The 13586-nt window shown below is 47.1% G+C and overlaps 1 protein-coding gene across 6 annotated transcripts in view; it reads left to right on the top strand.

Moving 5' to 3' along the window:
- The window catches only part of MIB2 (MIB E3 ubiquitin protein ligase 2), a 42385-nt gene that overhangs the window by 19950 nt on the left and 8849 nt on the right, over positions 1 to 13586 (top strand). For 3 of the 6 annotated variants that reach the window (XR_011699560.1, XM_071575436.1, XM_071575440.1), the window contains exons 5-12: positions 2612 to 2718; positions 4411 to 4605; positions 5825 to 5967; positions 7983 to 8090; positions 9234 to 9338; positions 9905 to 10070; positions 11282 to 11415; positions 13267 to 13415. Coding sequence is in view for 5 of the 6 variants with exons in the window: in XM_071575436.1 (XP_071431537.1) it covers positions 2612 to 2718; positions 4411 to 4605; positions 5825 to 5967; positions 7983 to 8090; positions 9234 to 9338; positions 9905 to 10070; positions 11282 to 11415; positions 13267 to 13415 (1107 nt within the window). In the remaining variant the exon portion in view is untranslated. The remainder of the gene's footprint in view (positions 1 to 2611; positions 2719 to 4410; positions 4606 to 5824; positions 5968 to 7982; positions 8091 to 9233; positions 9339 to 9904; positions 10071 to 11281; positions 11416 to 13266; positions 13416 to 13586) is intronic. The other 3 variants (XM_071575439.1, XM_071575438.1, XM_071575437.1) reach the window with 3 other exon arrangements.

Here is a 13586-nt window from a genome sequence, read left to right as displayed (position 1 = left end):
TTCCTGAAATAGGTTTGTGTGATGCTGATCCCTCCCCAGTGCCCCTGTCTTAGTCTGGTTCATGCTTGAGCAACCAGCAGCCCCTGCCATCTGTCAGAAGTGCCTCCCTTTATCCTGTGCTGGAAATGCTTCAGGAAAAGCTTTGCTGGGGGGATTAGAGAATGTAGAATTCCTTGCATTGAGGTCAGTTTTATCTGTAGTTTCTGCAAGATCTTTGTGCTGCTTTTGTTGAGTGACTCTGTGCAGGTCTTTGTACATCCCAGAAGGGATGTGGGGTTTGTATCTTCTGTGGGTTTGTATCTACCAGGAGTTGAAAGTTGAGTTTAAAACTGTGCCTTTCTGAAGAGATTAACATGGTATTTATGGCCAGCTGCCTTGCAGGGTGTCCATCCTTTCTGCCCTCCAGTCCTGTGCATTGTGCTTGGGTTTTTTGAATAAGAACTTTCTGCAGTGGAAAAGTCTCTTATCTTGCAAAATGTTTCAGCTGTGCCTGGTGTGAAGGGGCTCTGACTTCTGCAGGGTCTCAGGTCATTACTGCAAATTAAAAGCAGCCTGTTTAAACTTCTCCAGCTCAGTTAATTTGGGTCTCACATCTCTACAAACAGGGGTGATGCTGCTGTTGGAGCAGAGCTCTCAGGGATGTGAAAAGCTGTGTAAGCACCTCAGTGAAACTTGAGCACAGGCAGAATATCCCCAGGGAGTGGTTCCCAGCCTTGCTGGGGAGAGGCAGAACTTCATTCTGTACAGCACATGCTCCCAAGTGTTTTCTGGACTCTACAGTAATTTAATATCATTGGAATTTGTGGGGCAGAAATGGCTGCAGATTTGGGCTGTCGTAATTAACGTTGTTATTAAGGGCAGCATCGCAGTGATTAATTTTATCCCAAGGGTATTTCAGCATCACATGAGGAACTTTGGTTGTTACCCAGTGTTTGGAGATGAAGACCTAAGACACACTGGCTCAGGACATGAGTGTCCTGCACGTTCCTGGAGGTGGTTCAGGGCAGGGTCACTGTTTTTGGGAGGCTGGGGAAGGAGGGCACTCCTGGTGGGTTCTCTCCAGCGTTTGAGCAGAGCAGGAGATGGAGTTTCTTACCTTTTTTTCTTCTTTAAGGAAGCTCAGCTTTCTGTCGTGGTTGTCTTTGTTCTCTTGGTCTCCAGTCACAAATGTCACTGAAAGTAGCAGGTTAATGTGAGAGCTGTTGAGGTGGGAAATGACTGCTGTTATATGACTATGCAAAAAGGGAACTTACACTAAGAATAGTATGAGTGCTGGTTGTTTTGCTCTTTAAACATCCTGCTTAAGCCAAGTTCAGTGCTTTATTTTACTATCACTGAGGATCCTTGCATTGAAACCTCCCTTGTGAGAGGAGGGTTTGGAGGAGAGAAGTATTATTTTTATCACTTTGTCTCAGGGCTTGACTAAGACATCTTTGATAAATTGCTAGAAAAACATTCAACAAAATACAGTGAAAACAATGTTGTTTCAGACACAGTGCCCAAATCAGTGCTGGTTTTTGAAGCCACTCTATAGTGCATGACAGAACAATAAAATTAATTCTGATCAGTGTCTCTTTTTAGCTGAGCTTTTCCCTATCCCCCTCTCATTATCTTCTTTCATAACAACACCCAGCCTTGAGGGTGCTTAAACCAGACCAAATCCCAGCCATCAAATAAAAGGCCTTCATCTTCCTCCTGTTGAGCTGCAGTCTGAATAATGAACACTCAACAATTGTAAAAGCCTGTATAAATAATCTCTTCCTCTTTTTAAACACATTAGGTTGTAAACCACAGGTGGGAGATCTGTTAACAGGTTAAGAAAGGTAAAAAGACTTAAGCATTTGGTGGATAAGTAAACAGTCAGTTCAGGCGTAAGCTTTTTATCCTCCTGAGTCTCCACCTTCTCTCTGCAGGAATTAGATGGAAAATAAATACAGTGTTCTGAGGTCAGCCCTACCCCCAGTAAGCTTCCCCTCCCTTTGCCCTGTGCAACAGCTGCTGAACTTGGTTTGCTCTGTCTGGTCTGGCAGTTGCCAAGAGCCTGTCAGGCTCCAGGGCTATGGATTGGGGCACCTTTGCAGTCACCTAGAGAAGTGGATGTACCCTGGGTGAGCAGCCCAAACAGCTCCCTGAGCATTTTGGTGGCTTGGTAACTCATGAGAAGGCTTCCTGCTGGAGAGCAGAGTGGGGACAGCACCCACAGAACCAGCAGAGAAGCTGCTGTGCCATTATGGGGATTGGAAGCTGCTTTAACAGGACGTCAGACCCCCTGTTCACCATCACGTAGGTACCTTTCCTTTCCCCCTGAGCTGATCCCTGTGTGTGCCTGGGCTGGGGAGTGCAGGGCAGGTGGAGAGGGCTGGGATGTCCTGGGGATGGTGGAGCCACTCCACTGCTGGTCCCTTCTCTACCTCTCAGCAGGGGTCTGGGCTGTGCAGAACTCCTGGTGACCCGGAGTCTGCCCAGCCATTAATGCCTCCCTGCTTTGGGCACCTCAGCAAAGCCCCTGAAAATAAGGATGATCCTCACACAACAGACCCTGGATCAGGACTTTATTCAGTGTCAATAATAACAAGGAATTAATTTGTCCTCTCTTACTTTGTTTTGCCAGAGTCCTGGTGAGTCCTCGACAGAATTTGACTCGCATCACCTTAAAAGGGACTTTCCAGGGAGCTAAAGTGGTCCGTGGCCCTGACTGGGAGTGGGGCAACCAAGATGGTAAGCTGCTTTTTGGGATGTCCTGGGAAACACCCATCTGGTTTTTTGATATATATTTTAGTTTTAGTTGGCAAATTGCTGGTTGAAAATGCATGTGCTGAGCAGCAGCTTCTGGGGAGCTGTTCAGAGGATGCAGGTTGTTCTTTAGAGTGTTAAATATTCCTTGTTTTCTTGTGTTGGTAATTTGTCACATATCTGTGACATAAACCATGTACATTCATTCAGGGTGTGGGAGGGAAATTGTGCTACTCCAGTTTCAAAGATGTGGAAACCTCCTGGGAACCATCCTGGAAGTTCCTGTATAGAACTATATATGTACACCATGATAAATCAAGACCCATCTTTTTCTGGAAAAGCTTTAATTTACAGTGGGAATAAGTGTTGTCTGACTTTGTGTATAGTACTCCTTTTTCCTCTGGAGTTCTGTGGAATATCCTTATTTGGACACTTTTAAGAGGAGTGAGGAAAATGCTCTATAAGGGGAGTTTCACATGGAATGTTCATGAACTGTTTGCTGTGGTTATTGGAGAATGGTTTCTGCTTTCAGTGGGATTTGAAACTGCAAAGGGACAAAAATGCCTTTTCTGGAGCTGCTCTTGGGGTGTAATGACTGTACTTATTCTCTGATACCAGTTTCTGTTAGTGCTGCAGGATTGGGGAAACCTTCCTGTCCAATTCTATTCCAGAGCCCTGTTCACACTGTAGTGTTTACAGCTCCTTTTGTCCCTTAAGAATTAAGTCATAAGTTCAAAGGTTCCCAAAGTTGACTCTGCCATTTATTGCAGCTCTGGGTTAGTGGAGGGCATGGCTACTTGCAGGGTCTGAGAGGAAAAGCAGCTTATGCTCAATACAGCTTATCCATCCTTTTGAGATCAGATCAACATTTACATGTCTGAGACTCGTGTAGCTTACGATGGTGGTGACCTGAAACCAGTTACAGGAGCAAACCAGTGAGAAGAGCCCTCAGTGCAGCCACCCAGCTGAGCTGGGATGGCACTGCCTGGGTTTGGGGCAGCCACAGCCATTTGGTCCTTGTGTCATTGGAAGAGCTGACTCCAAAGCCCACTAGTTTGTATTAGGCTTTTTAGTCAGATGAGGAATTAAACTCCTTTAAGCTGTTAAATGTCAAGACTTTGCAGGCAATTAAAAGCTCAGTGTCCACTCAGTGAGACACAGATGTTGCTGTCCCCATTTGGGACTTGCCTTGGCAGCAGAGTTGGGATGGGAACCTGGAAACTCTGGCTGCTTTCAGGAGGTTCAGTGTTGATGGACTGTTGTCTCTTGGATGAGAACGTGTCCCATGTGCCCAACCAGATTTATCTCCACACACACATCCACCTGCTCTGGATTGTTTCAGTGTCCTGCCCCTTGCTTGGGCAGGTGAAGAGAAGTACTAGAACAAACTTTATTCGATGTTTTTCCACCTGGTTGGTGTTGGGGAGAGATTGAAGATCTTGGATGGGTTTCACAGCCCTGGTTTTTGTCTTGCCACAGTGTGGTGCCACGGCACTGTGTGTTCCCTAACTAGGTCATGCACACCAGGAGGAATTCTACATGGAATTCAGCTTTTCCATATTTGTATTCCAAAGTAAATGGCTGGCTGCCTTTCAATGAGTTTACCACATTCCTAGTTGGTCCAGGTGAGTTGTGTCATGATTTAATTTTCCCAGTTTTCTCCCTTTTTCCCCTCAGGTGGTGAAGGGAAGGTTGGCCGTGTGGTTGATATTCGTGGCTGGGATGTGGAGACGGGCCGGAGCGTGGCCAGTGTGACCTGGGCTGATGGAACCACAAACGTCTACAGGGTGGGACACAAGGGCAAAGTGGACCTGAAATGTACTGTGGAGGCTTCTGGGGGCTTCTACTACAAGGAGCATCTCCCAAAATTAGGTGTGTAGAGATGAGTCATTGAGAAATTCAGATTCGTGCTGCTGTTTCATGCTGCTAAAACCATTTTCCTTGGAAGACAAAAAATCAGCAGGTGGTTTTATGAAGTTCCTACACAATGTGTGCCACTTAGAAGTGGTTTGTGTGTGAATATTCTGCTTGATTTTTTTTGTGGCTGATGAAATAGTGCTGAGTTGGAGGTAGAACCATCAGATGCTCACAACTGTATCCCAAAGAGGGATTTTCTGCCAAGGCAACTCACTGCTGGAAATGCAGGAAACTCCCACTCTGGTACAGGGAATTCAACCCAGTGTCAGTTTTGTTAACCCAAAGTTTTGAACTCTTCAGGCAGGTGGTGGTTCAGCTGGTGTTCACTGCTCTTTTAGAGAGCAAATGTTACTCTGGTGGACCTCAAAGTGTGTTGAAGTGGAACGTGACCAAAGGCAGAATTTGGAGAATGGAACTGCCAAATACTGACCCAGCAGAGAGATTAGAAAAAGTAACAGGAAAAGGTGATGCTTCATTGGCAACTTGTTGCAATCCACCTTTCCTCTTAACTCCAATGAAACCAACTTGTGTTTTTGGACTTGCAGCTTTTTTTTTCCCCAGTGTGTATTTTAGTTGTGTTTATTCTGATGAGGTGCAGGGTCCATCTTTGGTGCCCTGAAGGAAAACAGAGGGGTCTGTTTTTGTGTTTGCAGCAGCACAGTCAGGCCTTTCTTGTTCTTTCCTCTGCCTGAGCAGCTTGGCAGGAGCATCAGGGTAGGGAAGGGTTGGATGGGGAGCTTATTCCAGAGGTAGAGCAGGGAAGGGAGGAGGGGAAGGCACCCCTCAAAGCAAGTTGTGTGGCTGCCAGTGGAGAAGAACTTATTCTGGGCACTGTGTGGGTGTGTCTGCTGAACAGCAGTCCTGGGTGACTGAACTGCTAAGAACAGCTCCTGGTGCCTGCCATGGCATGAGGGGCATCCTTCAAAGGCATTCCCCACGCTGGGAAGGGACAAAATGTGTCTTGTTGGAGCTTCCTCATATTTAATTCACATAATTAAAGCTAAAAACTTGATTCTTGTGTGTAGTGCCACCCTATAGACTGTGTAGGGCATACCCCAAATAGAGAAGGGGTTTTGCACCATTGGGCCCCAATTAATGATAATTTGCAACCCTCGTTAGGCCCAGGGTATGTTAATGCAGCCTGCATGTCTGAGGTTGCTGTTCCTCTCCTCAGGAAAACCAGCTGAGCTGCAGAGGAAGGAGAGCACAGACAGACACCCCTTCCAGCACGGGGACAAGGTGAAGTGCGAGCTGGACATCGAAATCCTGCGGGAGATGCAGGAGGGCCACGGAGGCTGGAACCCCAAAATGGCTGAGGTATGAGCTCCTCTGGGGAGAAGGGATCAGCCCAGCCCAGCCTGAACCCCAAACTGGCTGAGGTTTGAGCCTGGCAGCTCCTTTGGGGAGAAGGGATCAGTCCAGTCCTGCTCAGCCTGACCCCCAAACTGGCTGAGGTTTGAGCCTGGCAGCTCCTCTGGGGAAAGAATCAGTCCAGCCCAGCCTGAACCCCCAAACTGGCTGAGGTTTGAGCCTGGCAGCAACTGTGGGGGAGAAGGGATCAGTCCTACTCAGCCTGAACCCCCAAATGGCTGAGGTGCAGCTCCTCTAGGGAAAGGATCAGTCCAGCCCAGCCTGAACCCCCAAACTGGCTGAGATTTGAGCCTGTCAGCTCCAATGGGGAGAAGGGATCAGTCCAGCCCAGCCTGAACCCCCAAACTGGCTGAGATTTGAGCCTGTCAGCTCCAATGGGGAGAAGGGATCAGCCCAGCCCAGCCTGAACCCCAAACTGGCTGAGGTTTGAGCCTGGCAGCTCCTCTGGGGAGAAGGGATCAGTCCAGTCCTGCTCAGCCTGACCCCCAACCTGGCTGAGGTGCAGCTCCTTTGGGGAGAAGGGATCAGTCCTCCTCAGCCTGCACAAGCAGACACTGCTTGGGAAGTTACCAGAACATCTTTGTGTAACTTGTTGCCTTCTACATTTATATTGAGTTAATTGAATCACAAATACAGATTTTTTTTAGTGATAGGACACTGGAGTCAGATTTATTTTTAGACTCAGATTTGTATGAGAATTGCCTTGTGGAGCCATGCACAAGAGTTGCTCAAAAGTCTTGGAAGCAAAAAAATAATGGCTGGTTTGTTTGTTTTTAAACAAGCCATGGACCTTTTCTTTGGAGTTCTGGATCAATTCCTTGTTTGGCTTCTTTGGTGTTGTGCATTGCTGCTAATGAAAGTTATGTGTTTTGTCAACAGTGGGCTCTGTCCCTCGCCAGGGCTAAAATTTCTCAGCCCATCTGATATTCCTGGAGCTTAGCCTGGTGTCTTGTCTTTAGACTGAAGGGCTCTCACTCTGCTGTCACCTGTTGTCTAAAACAACCCAGACAGCAGAGGAAGTAAAGATAGAAATGACACCTATTATACTGTAGAATAGCATGAAGCAGTGCTATAAAATTTTAAAAGGTACTTTATAGATGTATCCAGGCCCAACCTGCCCTGAGTTTTTGAAATCAGACTTTAAAATGTCAAGACAAAATGTGTCATTTTGGTTTCAGTGTGGAAATCTGTTAACTGAGCATCAGCCTCCTTTTTTTCAGCCTGGCAGGCAGAAACTTGGCAACTTCTGGCATGAACTTTGAGAAGGCTTCCAGTAGAGCCAGGAATTTTTTATTCCAGCTAAAGCTTCATCCCCAAAGCTGCAGCTTTGGAATGTGTGGCTCCCAGGGTGTGTTGGTTGGTAAACCTCTGTGCTCCTGAATTCCTGTTGTTGGTGAATGCAGGTGTAGAGAGGGGTATTAAACAGAGATTTTTATGATATATAAACCAGTAACTTCCTGTCATCTCAGAAACTGGCACTTTTTGCCTCCTTCTAAACTATGAGCTGCTCAGGACCTGCCAGAACCAACAGTTCCAGAATCCTGCACTACACAGCTGTCCTTTGTTTTGTCTCATCTGCCATGCCCCTTTTTCCCCTCTCAGAGTGTGCTTTGCTGGTATAATAATGCACAACCACGTTGTAATCCCTGCCCACCTTTGTCATTTGGAAGGAGAACAATTTGTGCTGCGTTTTCAAGGATTTTTGCATGTTATATTCCTATCACCCTCCTCCCCCAACATGCTGCTACTTTAAAGGAACTTCTTAAGGAGACTCTCCCTCCTTTTATAGAAAAGCAATGTCTGCATCTCATGCAAAACAGGTTTGGGAGCACTGTGAGTGTGTGCAGTGGAAATGCTGGGTGGTTTAGCCCCCTGTGCCTTGGGTGCCTGCTTTGCCCACTATGAAGCAATGTGATTTATTTAGGGGCTTTCCCCTGCTTTTTTTTCCCCCCTATCAAAAGTTCATTGGCCAGACAGGGACTGTGCACAGGATCACAGACAGAGGGGACGTGAGGGTGCAGTTCAACAGCGAGACCCGCTGGACCTTCCACCCTGGAGCCCTGACCAAGGTAAGTGCTGGGCTTGGCCAGGGCTGGCCTTGGACTGCTGTGCCAGGGCGTGGGGTGGCACAGGGAGGTGTCACACACACAGGGGGGTTAGGCAGAACTTGTGCAGCCCCTCAGAGGCAGTGGCTGCTGGGTGGCCAGTTTTATGAACTTCTGCATTTCAAATGTGGGTTCTTTAAGGTAAATTCCATTTCTTAATTTCAGCTTCTCTGATGAGACTGTAGACCTACAGTAGCTCATCCTTCTGCCCCTGCCTTTCACCTGTGCTGAGCCTCTTCCCACATAATTTCCTTTTGGTTTTATTTCTTCCCTGTTCTCCTGTCTTCATGTTATTCTCCTTTTTGCATCTTTGTCTTTCTTCTCTCTGACTCTTCTGGATGACCTGAGTCTTTAATCCAGCTCCTCTAATTTTGTGTCTGCATTTCTAAAGCTCATAGCTCTGGCCTTCCCCAGAGGTTTGAAATGTAGATGATTAGAAACAAAGATAATTAAGTACAGAAGAAGCTGCTGGAAGACTAAAAAATTCTGAAAGAGCTGAATAAGGTCACAATGCTAAAAACTCCAAAACCAAGGGAAAATGCAGTGTCAGACTGTTTTGCACAGAACTGGTCTGCTTTGAAAAGTCTGTTTTGACAGTGCTCCCTTCTTAGCTCAGTGAGCAGAGGGAGCATCTGGCAAATTACCAGTACAGATAAACTCTGTTTTCCCGTTTCTGTTGTAAATAAAAAACAGATTAAACTTCCTTATTAAAGTGAATTAAAATCTCCAGTGCCAGGTCAGGTGTGATGAGGAGATGGACCAGAGAAAGTCCTATACTTTACTCTGGCATTAATGAGACATGGTTTGAAGAAGAACAAAACTTTAGAAAACTGCCTGTTACAAATTATCTCCTTACTTAAATGTGCCCTTGGCTTAGAACAGAGTTACCCCAGCCCTTGGACTGTGTTCCTTTGGCAGTTCAGTGATTGCAGCTGTCTGGGTAGTTGTACTTAAGTTTGTAATGTCTTGGGGTTTGAGTCTGTGGGTGTTTTTGAGTCAGTGAGTGTCATGTTTGGTTGGGTTTTTGGGGTTGGGAGTGGAGGGGCTGATCACTCTTCTTTTTGTGGCTTTGTCCCCCACAAGCTTCTGACTTTGCTTTCCTTGCAGCTCAACACCTTCTGGGTGGGTGACGTGGTGCGGGTGATCGATGACATGGAGACGGTGAAGCGCCTCCAGCCTGGCCATGGGGAGTGGACGGATGAGATGGCCCCTGTGAGTGCACACCTGCCCCAGGACAGTCCCACAACCTCCTGGGTTTTCCCAAGCAACTAGTGAGGGGCTTGCACTGCCCCCTCAGAATTCCTGCTGCTCAGTGAGGGCTCAGACCTCACTGGGGCCCTGCAAAGTCCCTGCCCCCTGAAGCTGTTGGGTCTTGGTGACACCAGAGGAAATGGGGAGTCTGGCAAAGCACTTGGTTGCCACCAACTCATATAAGAGGTTTCACTAAGTAAAGTAAACAAGTCCTAAATCTCTGGAATGAGGCAGAAAGTGTCCAAGTGGGAAAACGGTCTGATCAGACCAGTGTGGCTGAAAAGTGGGATGCAGGTGCTCTCCAGGAGCAATTGAACTCCCAGAGGAAACCTCTCCCAGTCCTGCTTTGATCAGTTCTCAGTGTTCTTCAAACCGCATTTTGTCATTTCACCACCTTCCTCCCCAGACATTTTTAAGGTGTCTGGGAAACCCTTCTGTGTAAAACCAGTAAGAGAGAAACTGGTGAGAACCCTCTGGAGTCCTCAGAGTGGGAGCTGACCTTTGAAAACCCATCTCTCTTTGCCCAGCAGACCCTGGGGCACATTGGGAAGGTGATCAAGGTCTACGGGGACGGAGATCTGCGCGTGTCAGTGGGAGGACAGTCCTGGACCTTCAACCCTGCCTGCCTGACAGCCTACCAGAGGGATGAGGAGGCCAACCTCATGACAACAGAGAGTGCAAAGGAGCCAAAGAGTGAGAGACATGCCTGACCCTGCAGGGACTGGGAACTCTTTGCTGCAGCTCTTTGGACAGCGTTAAACTCCAGTTGCTGTTCCCCAGACAGAGCTCCAAGGCCCAGCTGTGCCTTACTGGGCAAGCAAAGCTGGGCTTAAAAAAATGTAGAATAAAACCAGCTGTACCTTACTGGGCAAGCAAAGTTGGGCTTAAGAAAATAGAGAATAAAACCCAGCTGTGCCTTACTGGGCAAGCAAAGTTGGGCTTAAGAAAATAGAGAATAAAACCCAGCTGTGCCTTATTGGGCAAGCAAAGTTGGGCTTAAGAAAATAGAGAATAAAACCCAGCTGTGCCTTACTGGGCAAGCAAAGTTGGGCTTAAGAAAATAGAGAATAAAACCCAGCTGTGCCTTATTGGGCAAGCAAAGTTGGGCTTAAGAAAATAGAGAATAAAACCCAGCTGTGCCTTACTGGGCAAGCAAAGTTGGGCTTAAGAAAATAGAGAATAAAACCCAGCTGTGCCTTATTGGGCAAGCAAAGTTGAGCTTAAGAAAATAGAGAATAAAACCCAGCTGTGCCTTACTGGGCAAGCAAAGTTGGGCTTAAGAAAATAGAGAATAAAACCCAGCTGTGCCTTACTGGGCAAGCAAATCTGGGCTTGAGAAAATGTAGAATAAAACCCAGCTGTGCCTTATTGGGCAAGCAAAGCTGGCCTTAACAGGAAAATACAGAATTTAGGACTCGTTAGTGCTGACCACAGACCTGCCCTAGGCTCAGTATTTGCCTTGTTCTGTCTCAGTTTCCTGGTCCATCCTGTTTCCTGTATAAGGATAATAATCCCTGAAGGCTTGTGCAATATTCCAGGCCTGTGTGTGGAAGTGTTGTGAAATCAGCCATTATTTTGCCCAATCCACCCTGAAATCGAATTTGGGATCACATGATGTGGAGAGGGGCTTTGGTCTGTTTTGCACATCTGCTCATAAATTTTTTTTGTGGCCTCACCATGCTTATTGCCTTTAGATGTCAGGATCATGTGGGAGAAAGGAGAGACTTGCCAGGTCTTTTTTTGTTTTGCTTGGTAGATGGATCTTTGCTCAAGTTAAACTTCAGGGAGAACTTGCACATGAGCCCAAACTTTTTCACTTTGCTCTGCCTGGAGACCTGTAACACCTCTGTGCTCTCAGGCACTCCAAGGTGTGTGGTTACAGGTCCTTCCTGTTGCTCACTCAGGTACTTTGGTGACTGTTCTGGAGAAGTTGCTGTCCCAGAAGACGGAGTCAGAGCACGCTGGGTGCCTGGTCATCTGTGCAGCCCTCAACAACACAGCCAAGGTCCGGGAGCTGCTGCAGAAATACCCAGACAAGGCAAGTTCTGAACACATCTTAAGGGTTGGGCTTTGATGCTTTTCTAAAAAAAATGCTGTCATCAAATGTTGCAGTCCACTGGAGAAAAGGATGGGAGAAAAACAGTAGGTTTTTCAGAACTATTAATGTCTCCGAAGAGCTGGAATGTTATTTTGCTGCAATTTGGGATTAAATTTGTGTGTTAAATGTGCATATTTTATGCCTGGTTTGTAGCATTAAATGTGAACTAGAGTTAAGTCCTTACAGCACTTTTCCAAAGTTGGCTTTTCCCAGATTTCCTGTGTGGACCTGTAGAATGAGGGGGAGAGGGGTTTATCCATATGAAAACAGGAGCAGATACCTGAGTATCCAGCCTGTTGGAAAAGGAAGCCATGGGTTCTGTCTGGCTGTGTCTGTCCTTAGTTGACCTTGCAAAATCATATTGTTGGAATCAGGCAAGAGAAAAGCTGCCCAGATCTGAGCAGTGTCTTATCTCATGTCTGACTGGAGCAGGGAACTGGGCTTGACTTGTTGCTGAACAATTTCTGTGCTTGCAGAGTGCCAAACTTAGGGTCATATCTCCTGAAATCTCTGCTCTTTCAAGCTCCTTCAGGGAGGGGTTCAGGCTTTATAACCAGGTTAAAAAAAGAATCACCAGAGATTTCAACAGTGTCCTTGGAAACCATTGGTAACAAAAAGGAGTTTTGTTGAGGCTGTGTCTGTGTGGCTGGAAGGAACAGCTGGGGGTGTGAACCAGGAAAAGCAGGATCAATTGTGAAGGAACCCCTGTGAAGCTGATTTAGTGGTTACTTGTCTGGTATTTATTATAGTTCTTTAGTTACAAAGGTAATGAGGCTCCTGGAGATGGGAGGAATAGACAAATACCTGCAATTGTCAAATTGATCCCAGATAGGAAAGTGCCAAGAATAAGGAATCCATTATGTGATGACTTACTTCTATTAGATTTCTATTTCTATTCTGATACTTATATTAGTAAATTAGTTATTTCTATTAGAGTGTTATACCCAGCAAGAGGAGGAGGCTGGAGTTGTCTCATTTAGTGCAAGTTGGAATTGCTTGCCAAGGCCTCTCCAGGTCATCAGCATTGTCTGTCTTGTGCAAATGGAAGGAAGGCAAAGTGGCCTCCTTGTCTAAATGACTCTCCCATATCCTGTGGAGTGTTCCAAGGGACGTCCTGCCTGTCCTGCCCTGGCTGCTGCTTAGAACCAGCTACAGGAGGAAGAAAAACTTGTTCATTAACCTGTTCTCCCTGCCAGTCTGCTGAGGTTTTGTAGCTCCTTCATCTCCCCTCCTTAGCCTCCCACTGGTTTCAAGAGCTGCTTCTGCTCTTTTTAATTGCCTTCCATAGAGCCTCTCCTTGTTCTTCAGCCTCTTTAATTCTCAGCAAATCTCTTTGCAGCACTTGAGCTCTGTGGTATCCCCTCCAGCCACTGCACCCAGTGAAGTACCTGCAGCAGCACAGAACAATGGGGGGCTTGGCATCTTCAGAGCCTTATGCAAAGCTAATTTGATTTCCTCACACATTTTCCTACTGGGAAAGGAATTGTTGGCAGGGATGTCAAGAAGTGTCGTGCTTGCAGGCACAGAGTGATTTGGCTGCAAGAGAGCTGCATTTAGAGCCCTGGCTGCCAGCTCTGTTCTCTCACTTCCCTCCTCTTACCTAAATGTGCTGTCCCCTTCCCCTCCAGAGATGTTCTGGGACAAGGTCAGCTTGGAGTTGATGCACAGAAAGTGGAGCCAGCAGGGTACAGATCCTGCCTGGCACCTCTGAGCCTGCAGCTGTTCTGCAGCTGGTGCCTCCATCCCGAGCACGAGCTCATTCCTAATCCTGTGCCTCTGCCCTTCCCACAGGTCGATGCCAAGAACCAGGGCAGAACTGCCCTGCAAATTGCCTCCTACCAGGGGCACCTGGAGGTGGTGAAGACTTTGCTGCAGGCTCATGCCAATGTCAACCTGAGGGACGACGAGGGGGACACGGCGCTGCACTACGCGGCCTTCGGGTGGGTGTCTGTCATCCTGAAGACCTAAAGGGCTGCAAAGTTTATGTTCAGTCTGTGTGGCTGGTGGAGGCTTTTCTCTGATTTTACCCTTATATTAGAAACTGGCCTTGGAACTTCAGCCCCCAGGAGCATTTCTTAGCTTAGCACAGTCCTGTGTCCTCCACAGCGGGG

Source organism: Pithys albifrons, chromosome 22 (assembly GCF_047495875.1).
Source record: "Pithys albifrons albifrons isolate INPA30051 chromosome 22, PitAlb_v1, whole genome shotgun sequence".
Lineage (NCBI taxonomy): Eukaryota > Metazoa > Chordata > Aves > Passeriformes > Thamnophilidae > Pithys > Pithys albifrons.
This window is presented reverse-complemented; position numbering and strand designations above follow the sequence as displayed.